The 14,281-nt window shown below is 39.5% G+C and overlaps 1 protein-coding gene across 1 annotated transcript in view; it reads left to right on the top strand.

The window, feature by feature from the left end:
- Positions 1 to 14,281, top strand: part of DCHS2 (dachsous cadherin-related 2) — a 71,311-nt gene that overhangs the window by 15,091 nt on the left and 41,939 nt on the right. Inside the window, exons 4-7 of the mRNA XM_010561017.1 lie at positions 9,117 to 9,353; positions 10,726 to 11,745; positions 13,165 to 13,352; positions 13,893 to 13,992. Of these exons, the coding sequence (XP_010559319.1) occupies positions 9,117 to 9,353; positions 10,726 to 11,745; positions 13,165 to 13,352; positions 13,893 to 13,992 (1,545 nt within the window). The remainder of the gene's footprint in view (positions 1 to 9,116; positions 9,354 to 10,725; positions 11,746 to 13,164; positions 13,353 to 13,892; positions 13,993 to 14,281) is intronic.

Here is a 14,281-nt window from a genome sequence, read left to right on the forward strand (position 1 = left end):
GAGAGAATTGGGAGAGTAAAAGTGAGAAAACTTGCAGGTTGAAGATAAAGACAGTTTAATAAGTAAAGCAAAATCCATGTGCACAAGGAAAGTAAAACAAGGAATTCATTCACCGCTTCCCATCGGCAGGCAGGTATTCAGCCATCTCCAGGAAAGCAGGGCTTCATCATGTGTAACTGTTACTTGGGAAGACAAATGCCATCACTCCGAACGTCCCCCCCCTTCCTCCTTCTTCCCCCAGCTTTATCTGCTGAGCACGACACCGTATGGTCTGGGACATCCCTTGGGGCAGTTGGGGTCAGCTGTCCCAGCTGTGTCCCCTCCCAACTTCTTGTGCCCCCCCAGCCTCATCGCTGGTGGGGTGGGAGGAGAAGCAGAAAAGGCCTTGATGCAGTACAAGCACTGCTCAGCAATGGCTAAAACATCCCTGTATTATCAACACTTTTCAGCACAAAGCCAAAACATAGCCTCATACTAGCTACTTTGAAGAAAATTAACTCTATCCCAGCCAAAACCAGCACAAAGATGCATTCTGATTTCTTTTTAACTGAATAGCATAGGGCATCATGTGACTAAAATGTCCTGTAAGAGATGTAGAGCAGTCTAGGAGCTTAGGCTGTTGGAGAAGAATAAAAGGAGGAATACACCTGAAGGACACACAAATTTAAGAATATAAGAATTATTAACTTATCAGCCAAAAGGCAGATTTAATTCCAGCATCTCATCTTTTTAACAGTGCCTGGTAATGGATGCAAAAAGAGGAGTTAAGTGTAGAGCTTGTGCAGAACAGTTCCTCCATTGATATACTTTTCTTGTTTTGGCAGTGTGCAATTTAGTGCTGTTCTACTTCCATTACTGTACTATGGCACCATGTGTAGATGCGATTTAGTGTCAAACTGACTTAAAATAAACTTTTTTATTTGGTTCAGAGCACCAGAATAAATTCATTCCTGTTAAGGATGTTGACAAGTTCTGTTTTATTGAAGAAAATGGAAATGTCGGTGTTTAACAGTCACATCTTATGAGATTTTCATTGCATGAAAAAGTTTTGCTTTATTTTTATTACAGTACAGGTTGAAAACAAAAGTTGAAACACCAAAATTTCTTTTTGGGAAAAACAAAATCCAAACTTTGCTTAACTCCATGTATTATAGAAAGTTTAATATATAGCAGATTGTAATATGCATCAAAGTAAAATGGGGATGCATCCTTTTTAAAGAAAACAAGGCCATTTTTATGATGATTAATGATGTTTTCATATAGTATTGTAAGAAAAAACAGTTTATTTTTAAACTACTTTTGGCATTTTCATACAGCATGTAGTACATTTGCTAAACATATGAAGAGGTTACATAAATAACATTTAAAATTAGGAGTGTTTTGGAACATTTTGAATCCACTTGTTTTTTTAAACTGCAGTTTCTTCAATTACTGTTTTTCTGATCTTTCATATGAAATTGATAGTGTATTCAGAATGCTGCAAATCAGATGAATATGTCTGAGACATTGGTTTAAGCTCATTAAGTTTTCACCTTTGAAGAACTTTGAGTTAAGTCACAAAGGAAAAATTAGTGGTCTCAGCTGAGTAATTTGTGGACATCTACCTTCACTGAGATCTCATCTAATGAGAAATCTAACATGAATACAGGAAACGGTATATTCTTGAAGTACACAAAATTTGCTGTAGTAAATGTGAGAGTGCAGATTTTGGCCCTGAAAGGAAGCTGTGTAGCAGAACAGCATGAAAAAATATCCACAGTGCCAGCTCTTAATGTATGTGTCTCTTTTATGAATAAAATCCAACAGAATTGACCATCTAACAAAGAGAAAAATTCCTACAAGCTATGTGCCAAAACTCAACCATGCAATAGTGTGGTGACATGTAATTGAGAGTCATTGTGGATGATACAATGCAAAGTATTTACAAAAATACTCTAGCCCACCCCCCTTTCTTGTAATTAAGTCAATGTCAGATCTCAGAAACAGAAGAACTCACCAGGTGAGACAGAGTGAACTCCCATGGGGTTGCACAGATGATGTGGGCTGATAACAAGAAAAATGGTGAAAATGAAAAAATTATGCCCAAACCTCCCATTTTGGAGGAGAGGAATAACATGAGATTTGTACAGTAAAGTTCAAACAATCAACACTTTTCTTTGATAGAGACTGTATGGGTCTTAAGTACAGATGTACTTAATGTACTTCATGTTCTCAGTTAACCTAAAAAAAAGACGAAAGCGCAGACAGCCTTGGCAAAATGCCTTCACACTGTTGGACTGTTAAAATGGGCATAGTAGGGGAGTGTATAGAGTAGAAAATCAGTTTGTGAGGAGTAACGTGAACATCTGATAAGTTTCATAATGCTCTTAATAGAAGAACAGCAACTATAACTTACTTGGCTTATATTAGGTTTCATTCTGTATCTGTGCTGGAAACATGCATCTTTTGGTACAGTGCCTTCAATGAAATATCATCTCCGGTTACCATGGCAGTTGAGTTTTGTTACCAGGTTGTGCATTGAACTATTTTTGGATCTGCAGGCTGGCAGCTTGATTGAAAAAGTCCTTGATTAGAAATATGTTTTTGGAAAACTTCAGTAAGCTAAGAAAGCAAAGGTGACCTGGTGGGATGGTGTGGCAGTGCTGGAGCTGTGTAGATTGCGTGGGGAAGGCTCTGCCTTTGTCTTTGAAAATACAGCAGTTCACCAGGCCAGAGTCCTGCCCACTTACGGTGCAGACTTTGATTTTTGGTGTGGGTTTTTTTAAAACTCATGTTTTATGTGGAAGCGTTCTCTTTGTATGCAATCAGACAACAAACGTACTCTGAGTTACTATTATGTCAGATTAAAGAAAACAAACCAAGGCAGAAACAGAGGAAATCTCCCTGTAACAGCAAATTATGTCTCTTCGGTTATGTGCTGCTTTACTGGCAAATTAGTGTTTTGGTGTTTTGGTTTGGTTTGGGTTTTTTTTGTTAGGGGAGAATTATTTAAACATGTAATACTACAATAAAGAGAAGGCTACATCAAAGTAATACTTGGGTTTTTTCCTGTATGAAGTTTAGTCGTAAAACCTTTGTGGTACTAACAACAGCATTGTACTAAGCAAAAAAACACTGAAACTTGAAATAGTCCTTTTATTCACTGAAACTCAAAACAGCATTTGTGCCATCAAGATTAAGCTTTTTAAAGCCTTTTCCTATGAGCTGAAGCTGTGTGTATTACAGCAGGTAGACTGTAAATAACGGTGTAATTCCTCATTAATTCTTTCCTTTCCCCTGACAGTTATTAAACCAGCTCTTCAAACAGTGCATTTGGCAGGGTGTTGTTATGGTTACCATCAAGAATGCAGCTTCACTAAAAAAGGTGCATTTTAAATACAGGTAAATTGCTGAAACTGGAACTTAAAAGTAATGTTAAGATTATAGCATAGGCAATGAGTTGGATAAACTTAAATAGAAACGTCAAGCAGAAACACTATCGTTCTTCCCTAGAACAATGCTGGTTTTAATGTTAATGCGAAGTCTACACCTCCTAACTGCATCCATCTCTAGGAAGATCATCCTGTCTATGCTCATCTGGAAAATTTTTCTGGCACATAAAAAGCAAAGCTGTATGTGTGTCTCTGCACTGAAAAGCTGGAATGCTAGGTTGGGTGAGGCATGCTCTGAGCAGGTCAGTGGGTCAGCACTGACCTATGCAGTATTAAACAGCAGGTCCAGCGGCCAGCTTTGAAGGTGAATTGGGGTGGCGAACTATGCGTACCTTTTTGCCATCTGCTTACTGTCTGAGCTGTGTGTCACGTCATGCCAGCTCACCCATCCTAGGATATTTGCTGAAGAAATACTGCCATCATTTAAAGCTGGTAGGGCATTCAGTTTCATGATCTTAGGGAACACTATTGATAGCTATTGATTTTATTCCTCTTGCCGTGTTCTGAAGTTGCTTTTTTATTTTATGAACAATTAGAAAATATTGGAAGCCATTTAAATGAGTACACATTTCTATGCAATCCAGACTTCGTTACTGAAGTTAGTGCATCCTGATTTTTATCTTTGCCTGTGCAGTGCTTGACTAGTGGAAAATATTTTGTTTACCTATGAATGGCTATAAATGTAGGGCTGTTTTTTGCTTTGTTTACATGATGACCCAGTGGAAAAACGGATAGGTTTTCAAAGTGGTCAGCTAGAGAGAGGTATGTGTGGAAATCCTATTGGGATAACCAGTTTATTTCTGCTGTACAAAAAATGCTTTTGGTGAGTGAACCTACTGATGATGTATGCTGTTGTGATGTTAGGACTGAACACAGGATCATGAAGATGATCAGAAATATATTTTTAAAGAATCATTATATGCGGGCACCTGTCTCCTGCCTTTAATTCTTGAGAAACAGCACTTAGCAGCTGACCCACCTGTGGAGTAGGGTGCATCTCCACAAAAATAAGAACAAAAAAACCCCATGAGAAATTTTGTCATTGACAGATGATGGCAGGTGCCACAGAGTCCTGTCTTTCTCTAATGTGTTTGCATGTTCTGGGCAAACATTGGCTTCATTTATCTTTTGTGGTTGATAGGCGCAAAGTGGAGAGCAAGAACTTCTTGGAAGAGACCTAGCATGTCAGTGCGTGAGGAAGTATGAAGCAGATCAAGGAATTGACAATTATGATTTCACCCTTCATTAGTACTAGCTCTCACCATACATTGAATCACCAAAACCATTGTAACAATTTATGCTAGCCAGTAAGCACAGATTGTTCTGCAGCAAAAGGTCTGTGCTAAGCTACCCTGCCCTGGAAGCAGAGCTGTTCCCCAGCTAGAACCTACAGTGACAGTTGCTAACATGCAATCAGCATTGCAGAGTCTGTCTAAAATGTGTATACAAATCATGATAGGCAGTCTCTGTGTCATGTTTTTGATTTACAAAGGTTGGAATCTGCAGTCAGTTACACCCATGCAGATCTAGTCAAGAAAATGAGATTGCCAAGGTGTAAGTGAGGCTGGATGTTAATGCTTCATCTGGTACATAATTATATGATTGTTCACCTGTGAAGCAGAATTCATTCCAGCTCTCTCTTGTGCAGAATGAGGAATTACCAGAGGTAAAATCTTCAAGGCACTGCAGTAATATAAACAATAAATGTAAAAAATGGGAATTAAATGTTATTAAAGGCAGCAGACAAGACTGTCCATATATATGGGGAGCCAAGCTGTAAGAAAGAAGGTGGCATTTTTCATGCAGTGACTCCTTGAAGTGGAACCAGACTTGTGTCTGTGTGGTCCCCTGCTGGGAGCTTTGGTCTTGGTAAAACGTTCCTCACAGAGGAGCTGTCTCATTATTCCCTTTCCATCCTCAGCATTTCTAGAAACTGTTTTTCATAATGGAAGAATATGTTCTGTACCACAGCAACCTAATTGTCTTTTAAGTTCTCTGAAGCCACAAATTGCAGGCTGCAAATGACTATGATAATAACACTAATAAGCCACTGTCTTTTCTTAATCACAGAACAGGAAAGAAAGGAAAACTGTGACTTGTCTTCAACCTGTTATTTAGCAAGGCATACCTTTATTGAGTTTCACACACCAAATGTGTGACTTGACTTACACAGCTAGTTCCTGCCATGTGCTTCTTGCAGTTAGCCCCATGTTTCTGCCTTTGCAGTGTAGTATTAGGGGATCGCCTGCACCGTACTTCAGCAGATCAAATACACCTAGCCAGCTTACTCTGAGGTGTGCTGGCAGCTACTTTTGACCCAAGTGGTCATGACTGTCCGTTTTAGTCACAGTCCAATGTTTTTACCTAACCGTATAGAAAGTAGGATCCCAGGTGCTGCCTACTTCTACAACTTCTTTCCCATCATATGATGCCATATAGAGCTTAATGTGGCATGTTCCCCAGCATATGGTACAGCTGTCTCAAATGTCTGTATAGATTATGTATCACTAGACGCAAAGCTAATGCCCAGTCCTACAAATGCTGAAACAAACAGAATGTATATAATTAAAAGTCAAACTGGGTTATAAAATTTCCTGCATACTACAGTTTTGAGGCTGGAAGGAACCATATGGAAGACATACACTTTTTACCTGAAATCTGCCACTGTTCTTAGGGTGTCCCTGGTCCTCCAAGAGAGGACTGAGTTGGTGAGATGTACTTGCCTATTCCCTTCCCTCCCTAGGACACAGCAAAAGAATTAAGAGAGAAAGCAAAATCTTTTATCCATTTTCTTTTCTGTCTGCTTTCTGTAGCTGAACTGGCTGTAATCTGTCTAAGTCAGCAGAGAAGGAATTTTGGTTCTGAAATATTTCTGTTCCATCAGGTCTTTAGAGTTCCTGGAGTGGAGCACTGTTAGCTCCACCCTTTGCTAAGGGATGTTCTGAAGTCATTAGTTATTGCTTTGAGAGTAAGAATTTCAATGTAATGCTTTTGTGTAGAAGTTTTCCCACTCTTCACATACATTTTGAAGTATCCAAAATAGGAATGAAATATTTTTGACCTTGTCAGTAGAAAAATACCGAATTGGTCAAGTTAGTAAAATACAGTCCATTTTATTGGCTTAATTTAATTTGAAAACAACAGTGTTTAAAGTCCATGTTTATACATTTAACCTCTGGAAAAAAAAAAAGGTTAAAACCCTTTTTCCTTTGAGCTACAGTTGCTCAGATTACCGCAGGAAAAGCCAAAAGTTTATGTCTTTGGAAGACTACTTTGTTGAGCTAACTAATCGTAAAACCCAATCATCAGAAGACAAAAAAGAACAAAAAGGCCAAAATAAGGTTGATTCTTGGAAGTGCATCAGTTATTGGCATAGGAACTGGATCAGCAATGAATTCTGAATCCACCTCTATGTCTGTTGTGTTTTTACTGTGTTTTGCTACACTGGAATAAGTGTCCTTTGTTGTTAGTGGAAACCATTCTTCCTTGATCCTGAAGACCCTCTGAATGCATTTTAAGCATGTCAAGACACAGTTTGTTATTACAATGTCCTAGCAGTATAATTGGAATGTATACCGCGTGCTGCACATTTGAGTATTTATAAGGATTTCATGTATTTTCCTTTATTCTGCTTAAAAATACATTGTAGCAAATTAGTGTTGTGGCTTCATGCTAAATTTTGAGAAGGTATATTGTAGTTGAATCATGCACTGATTCTCCTTAGGCACTTGAAGTTAAATCTAATTTTTACCCTGTCTGACAAATAGGACCACTAAATGTCTGACTTGAATGCCAAACATCATCCCTACTAAACCTGTCTGGAGAGCCAGGAAATTACAAAGGTAGCTCAAAGTTTAAAAGTTTGGTTTTACTGAGCTGCTAGAGGTTTTGTGTCTTCACCAGCTTCTACAGAAAGCACAGGTGATTTCTTGAAAATATCTGTTGATATGTAGAAAGTTGTCCCTATTAGTTGAATCACTTGAGTTTACTGCAACCTTACTGCTTAGCTCACTGCAATTTTAGCATTTAGTGTATATTTAGTTAAACTCAGTCATTGCTAAGAAGGATTTTCAGGTGTTTGGTCACCTTTCATCTTCATTTTCATGTTGAAAAACTTACTTTACAAATAGTTCTCTGTGTGTTGCAAAATCTGTGACCACCAAAAGGTCTTAGAATATTGATGGATTTTTGTTACCTCAGAGTAAGTGGTCTTCCTCCTGCTCAATGATAGGGAATATGCTGGAAAGGATAAGACAAATCAGTATTAATGCTCTCTAGGATGTAATCACATTTTTTTTATTCCATCTTTTACCTGGCTGAAAGCACCTGGTCTTTGACTGTGTGCCTCAGGTTATAATTTAGTTATACAATTTATGAAGTAACAAACGTACTGTGATCTGCTGTATTGCTCTATGATCTAGTGTTTACCCTTAAATTTTTAAGTATTTATGTTCACTTCATCTAGGCCAGACATTTCAGAGTGCTCTGAGGGCTAATGATTTATATGTGGGTTTATATCTTCATTTATAAATCCTTAATTTGCTTGGAAAGGACAATGAATAACTGTCTCTCATGGAACAGTTAACAAGTATCAGTTTTGGATAATTGTTGTGGACCATTATGAACGTCCCATAGAGAACTACGGTTTGGAAGTAATTCTCATTGCTGAGACTGAAGTCTTCACTCAAAAAAAGCTTGCTTTCAAGTTCATACAAGCTTTTACTTTAGAAGAAGATGTGACAGGATTCCTGCCATGTTCATTCTTTCTACCCATACTACCATCTTAGGTAATAATAGTTAGATGTGGGTTTCTGTAGTTCTATAGAGAGTATTTGAAAATTGGACATAATTATCTGATACTACTCTAGACTTATTTTAGCAGTCAGAAGAGAATGTATTTGGAGACAGCTAGTCTCATTCATCAGCGTTAAAGGATGAAAATGTATTTATCTTGGGGAAGACATATCCAAAGTCCTGTATTTCTGGACAGAGGATTGCATTTTCTTTTCAAAGAATTACTTATTTCATATAGTTTATAAAAAATTTAATTGTTAGCAGCTTGCAAATTCAACAGATCTTAAAATTCACTATTAAAGGGTATTTTACCAGAAACTCATGATCAGACAGCAGGTGGTTGCTTCCCAGATACTCTCCACAGAGCCCACTGCTCCTAAGATTTGTATTTTGGGGCTTCAACCCCGTTTGTGTGGATGGTTTATTTGGGGACTTATTTGAGCAGAATGTCTCTGCAGCCTGTTTGTAACTTCACTGTTTGCAAAGATAAGTTAGTCTTTTGTAACAAGAAAGTATTCCCCCCCTCAATGTACTTCCAGATTCCTATAGACTAGTACTAGTAAAATTGTGTTTTTCCTAACATCGCTGAAAACTCAGAACAACGCCACTGACTCAGTTAAGTTGTTAAAGATTTAGCTGAATCTGTGTTTCTAAAATTGGAATTATGGACACTGTGTTTTGACACAGAACGTGCTATGTCTCTGTGGCTTTGTTGCATGGTAAAGACCATATAATTTGAAAAAACTTGGCTCTCAAAAAGGAATGGGGAGAGCTGCTTTTTGTCCACATTGTCTGGCTGTCTCTTAGAGTAGTGGTACATGTTGAAACTATTTTGACAGCCTGCTGAATTTTAACTTATTTTATTGCTTTTTTGTTTCTGTGTATTTTCAGGAATTATTTACCTGATCTCAGCTCTTGGTCACCTGGCACGCTCTGCGCTCTTCCTGACTGTTTCTGCACGGGATGGAGGTGGCCTTTCCTCTGCCACCAATGCAGCCGTCACAGTAAACATCCTTCAGACCGCTTCGGCCCCTGCCATATTTGAGAGATCCCGGTATGCTTTTTCTGTTCCTGAAGATGCACCTGAAGACATCCCAATCGGCACTGTAAAGGCCAGAGAGCCTCCAAGTAAGTTGCATGCTCAGTCAGAGATTACATTGCATTTCTGTTGTGACCGTTAACTGGAAATATCTGCAGATAATTTTTTTAAAAACTTTCATATTATTCATTCAGGCTGTCGAGCATTAAATAGTATTTACTGTTGGTATTTACAGCAGCTGGTGTAATCACTGCTGTATCAGGATGCTCTTTGGAACAGATGGAGATTTGTGGTACTCTCCTTGGTGGTCCATGGGGATTGGCAACTGCCTCCATTTCTTCAAGATGGATTTCTGTAATTGTAAATGGGGAGGTGAGAAGCATTTTGTGAAAGTGTAAGGAAATGTCCGTATGATGGTGTGGCTTGTGTTAAAGCATTACCCATGCAAGACATATCTCAGAGCAATACTCATTATCAGAGAGTGTTCAGAAGTGTCAGAGAATCTATATGAAGTGGTGCTGCAAAATAACCCCAAACAACACCCCCCAAAAGAGACCACAGACAAACACCCCCCCACACACACATTTTCTCAAATTAAGTGGTGAAGTCCAGATGAATGTTTATGGGACCTTTGAAAATGTATTTAATCCATTTGGTTTCATTACCATTTTTAGAGGGAAATGGGTTAGCTGCTACCAGGCCTTAGTCATAAAAGATCCTGTCCTGAGAGCCATATATATTTGGTTCCTATGCAGAACAGTGGGAGCCATGAGTCCACGTACCAGCTTGATGATGGATCTGTACATGTAAGGTGGTAGAGGCAGAGGTTTTATATAAGTTTGATTAGTCAGGTCTTCCCATTTTCTCCTTCTTGGAAGGACAGTGCATTGACCACTGTCCTCGGGGTGAGGTAGCACCTGTGGAGCGGCTTTGGTAATAAGCCTGAACCTTTAGATAGCTTTTGCTTTAGGTAGCATCTGATGTATAAAGGTTATAGCAATGGTCATCCATGAACAGTAAGTTCAGTAAAATGCAGTTCTTTCAGAGAACTGCCACCTGTTTCATTCCTTGCTATAGTGAATGCCTGTGTGTAATGAAATTACTCCTATAAGACTAATTTATAGGAGTGTTTTTTCTATATTTTAGAAAAGGGAAAAACAAGAGGCTTTTATACTATTTCCTCTATAGAGTTTTATCATACCAGTGAGATGAAAAGCAAACGGTGCACAAGTGGACAAACTGTACACAGTCATATTTTACTGAAGGGCTCCAGGGACAGGAAGAAGGAAGCATAAAAAGCCCAAGGAAGTCAAACATCGGTGTAGCTTACATTTATTCCACTGAATTTAACAGCATGCATTCTTCACAGATGTTCACACCAACCTTTATATTATCACTTTCTTTCTCTCTCTCTCCTTTTTTTTTTTTTTTTTACTTTTTTGTTGTTATTTCCATTTCTAGATTCTTTAGAAGTGGTTTCTTACAGAATTTCCTCCGGTGATCCACATGGAAGATTCTCTATTGATCCCCAGTTTGGTATCATCCGCACCAAACAACAGCTTGACCATGAAACTCAGTCTGTTGTGGTGCTCACCGTTCAGTCACAGTTGGGTAACTCCCCTGTCTATGGTAGCACCCAGGTCAACATATCTGTGGTAGATATTAATGACAACCCTCCAGTGTTTCTTACCAAATCTGACAAGGTAACTATTTCACATACCCAGCCCCCTGGCACTGCTGTCTACATTGCTCATGCAGAAGACAAAGACAGTGGCCTGAATGGGGCAATCAAATATAGTATTGCAAGCAAGCAGTCAAATGCATTCAGCATCGATCCAAACCTTGGAGTGGTAAACCTCACCAGGACAGTGTTTGCGGATAAGCAGCAGGAGTATACTCTACACATAGCAGCTGAAGACTATGGCAGTCCTCCTCTGACTTCTTTGCTGATGTTGACAGTGATTATTGAAGAGCAGAAGATGGGCCCTACTTTGGTTTTTCAGAACTTGGTGTATCAAGTAGAAATCAGTGAAGCCACCTCTCCAGGTGCCCAAATCCTTCAGGTTCAAGCCCACTCACTTGATCCACACGGCGTTACCTCCAAGCTGACGTATTCCTTAGAGCCTAGCACGGATTCTGTTGCATTTGGAATCAGCTCTGATACTGGCTGGATTTATCTTCGGAAACATTTGAACTACGAATGTGCACAGATACTAAGTTTCAGAGTCCTGGTCAGCACCTCCAAGGATGAAAACCTCAGGCAAAATGCAAGTACATCGGTAATAGTTAATGTGCTGGATGAAAATGATAATTCTCCCATGTTTCTGCATGAGAGCTACTTCTTTGAAGTGGAGGAAAATCCACTTCCCAGGGGTGTGGTTGGCACCATCACAGCTGTTGACAAAGACTCAGGAAGAAACGGACAACTTTCTTACTTCCTTTTGTCTGATGGAAAGTATTTCAAGATGAATTCCAACACAGGTAGCATTTTATGATTTGTAATCTGCCTAATATTGCTTTTGGAAAGCAGCCTTCCCTAAGGGAATGGAAGTAAAGTGTAAAGCTTTCAGGAACTGCTGTGAATCTCTTGGGTTGATATGTGAATATTCTAACTCAGAGCTTCACAATTTGGGGAATGAAATAAATCTAATATATGTTCATGAAGAATGAACTAACCCTTAGGATTTTATTTTTTTCATGACTTCATTCTGGTCACTTGGTCGTAAGTTTCAGTGTTTGTAACAAATTAAAAGGAGTTTTAAGTTATAGCTTCAGTAGTTCATATGAGGAACTTAATTGCCTGTGATGAAGTACAGTTGAAAAGTACAGATCAGCCATAAAAAACTGTAAAGGTAACTATGACATTTGACAGTTACAGTGATTTAAAATATTTGTGAAAACTTCTGTAAGTTACATCAAACCTGAGTTCATGTTGTACATGGCACCACAGAAATCAAATTGGCTGAGAGAAATTTTTCATGGCACAGGATGTACTCTGCAGTGAATCCCAAATGCTTTGAGTAATAGGTACTATGTCCACACAGTATAACACCACAGACCACAGCATGGAGAGCCCAGAGGAAGGGAATCCTGTAGGGACCACAGGCACTGTAAATTATCCGGTTTAGCAAAATGATACGTAGCGAGCAAAGATCTGCTGTTTAAAATTCTTATTCCCAAATGTCCTGGCCTCATGGGGAGTGAATAAGCTCTCCCAGAATTTCTCTGTGTGAATCTCAAAATAGAATTGTCATTTCAAAGCAGATTCCTGTTGAGTATGTTTATGGAAGTTTAAAGGCAGAGTGCTAGGAGTTAACCAAGAAGATCTTAAAATAATATGTGGCTATCTGTGTGAAGGACTTTGGTCAATTGCAAATCTACAGCTAGTAAGTAAGGTTGAGCAGATGGAGAGAAGATTGGGTCGGATTTATTCACTGGGTTTACCAGAACATATAGGAGACATAAGGGTTCCTGATTAATGTACAGACATTGTGTTGAGCATTTCCTAACCCAGGGGCTTCATAAAGGCTGTTGTCAGCAGTTAAAACCCGGTGCTCATATATTATCTGTCCTGAAGTGTGGTGAAGAAAAGGCCAGATGGATTTCTTTGGGGGTTTGGCACGTTGGTTTGTACTGTTTTACACCTTTGCTCCGGGGCATCCACTGTATAGTAAAGAATGTAATACAGTACTAAAGTACAACTGCAAACTATGATTGACAGAACGTTTCTATGGAGTGGAGCTTGGGAAGCTGAGGTTTTAATGTGAGCAGTAAGGTGTATCAGAAGACATGTATTGTTATTTCACGTTAAATTAGAAGTATAATTGCATGTAGTATGATGAGTGGTAGCACACAGTAGAGATCTAACTCCCTTTCTCCTTCATTTTCTTTGTCCGTCAGGTGAAATCATAAACTGGGTTGCACTAGACCGTGAAAAACACGCTCACCACCAGCTGACCGTGCTAGTGACCGACCATGGCTCACCGCGGCTGAGCGCCACAGCAGCCGTGTACATCGCAGTGAGGGACCTCAACGACAATAAGCCCCTCTTCCCTCAGGCGGCACTTGGGCGGGTGCTGCATGCCCAGGTGGGTGCTGCATGCCCAGGTGGGTGCTGCATGCCCAGGTGGGTGCTGCCGGCGGGATGCGCTGCCTTGCTCTGAGCACCACCCTGTGGCGGGAGCCCAAACCCCCTGCGCTGGGAAACGGTGACAGTGGTGCTGCAGCGAAATAGAAACCGACCCCGTTCTTAATTGAGACTCGCGTGTGTTTGGGAGTATCAGGCTTTATCAAATGATGACGATTCTCCACTGTGTATTCTGTTAGATGTAAAGGATAGACGTGTATAATTTTATTTATGTGTGCAGTAGAATCTCTTTTAATTTCTGACATCTGAGTCTGCTGTACTACAGATTTTCGAATTAGCAATATATGCAGACTGTAACAGAGGATTGCTAGAACTGTATTGTTTAACCATTTCCTGAAATGCTCTTTGCACTGACTGTAAATATTACTGAAACGGAAAATAGAGTAACAGATAAACTCTTGTGTTATGGCAAGGGATTTATTTTAAGACTTGCTGTTATCCATGTATATTTGCAAATTATTTATAAAATGCTTGATGACAGGTTTTGGAAGGGCAGCCATCAGGGACACATATTACCACTGTCTTTGCAAAAGACTTTGATTCTGGAAACAACGGTGTTGTACTGTATTCAATAGAATCAGGTAAGAATTTAAAGTGTTATTCATAAGAAAAGATACATTGAAATAACTAGAGTTTTAGAGGTGCATACAGGATTTTACGCCTATTTTGTGTTTGTTGGAATAAAGGTGCCTGCGTAAATAGGAATCGTGACCATGGTACATCTTATGAAGTATCTAAGGAGGTGCAAGCAGCTACCTTTTCTTCCTTCCTTCCTTCTGTCCGTCCGTGCATCCCCCCCTGCCCCATCTTCCCAGGAGTTTGGTTGCTTATGTGGCTGTCCAGAGACCGTTCAAACAGCACTCCGAAGAG

The sequence above is a fragment of the Haliaeetus leucocephalus genome, unplaced genomic scaffold (genome assembly GCF_000737465.1).
Source record: "Haliaeetus leucocephalus isolate CR32 unplaced genomic scaffold, Haliaeetus_leucocephalus-4.0 Scaffold140, whole genome shotgun sequence".
NCBI classification, from domain to species: Eukaryota; Metazoa; Chordata; class Aves; order Accipitriformes; family Accipitridae; genus Haliaeetus; species Haliaeetus leucocephalus.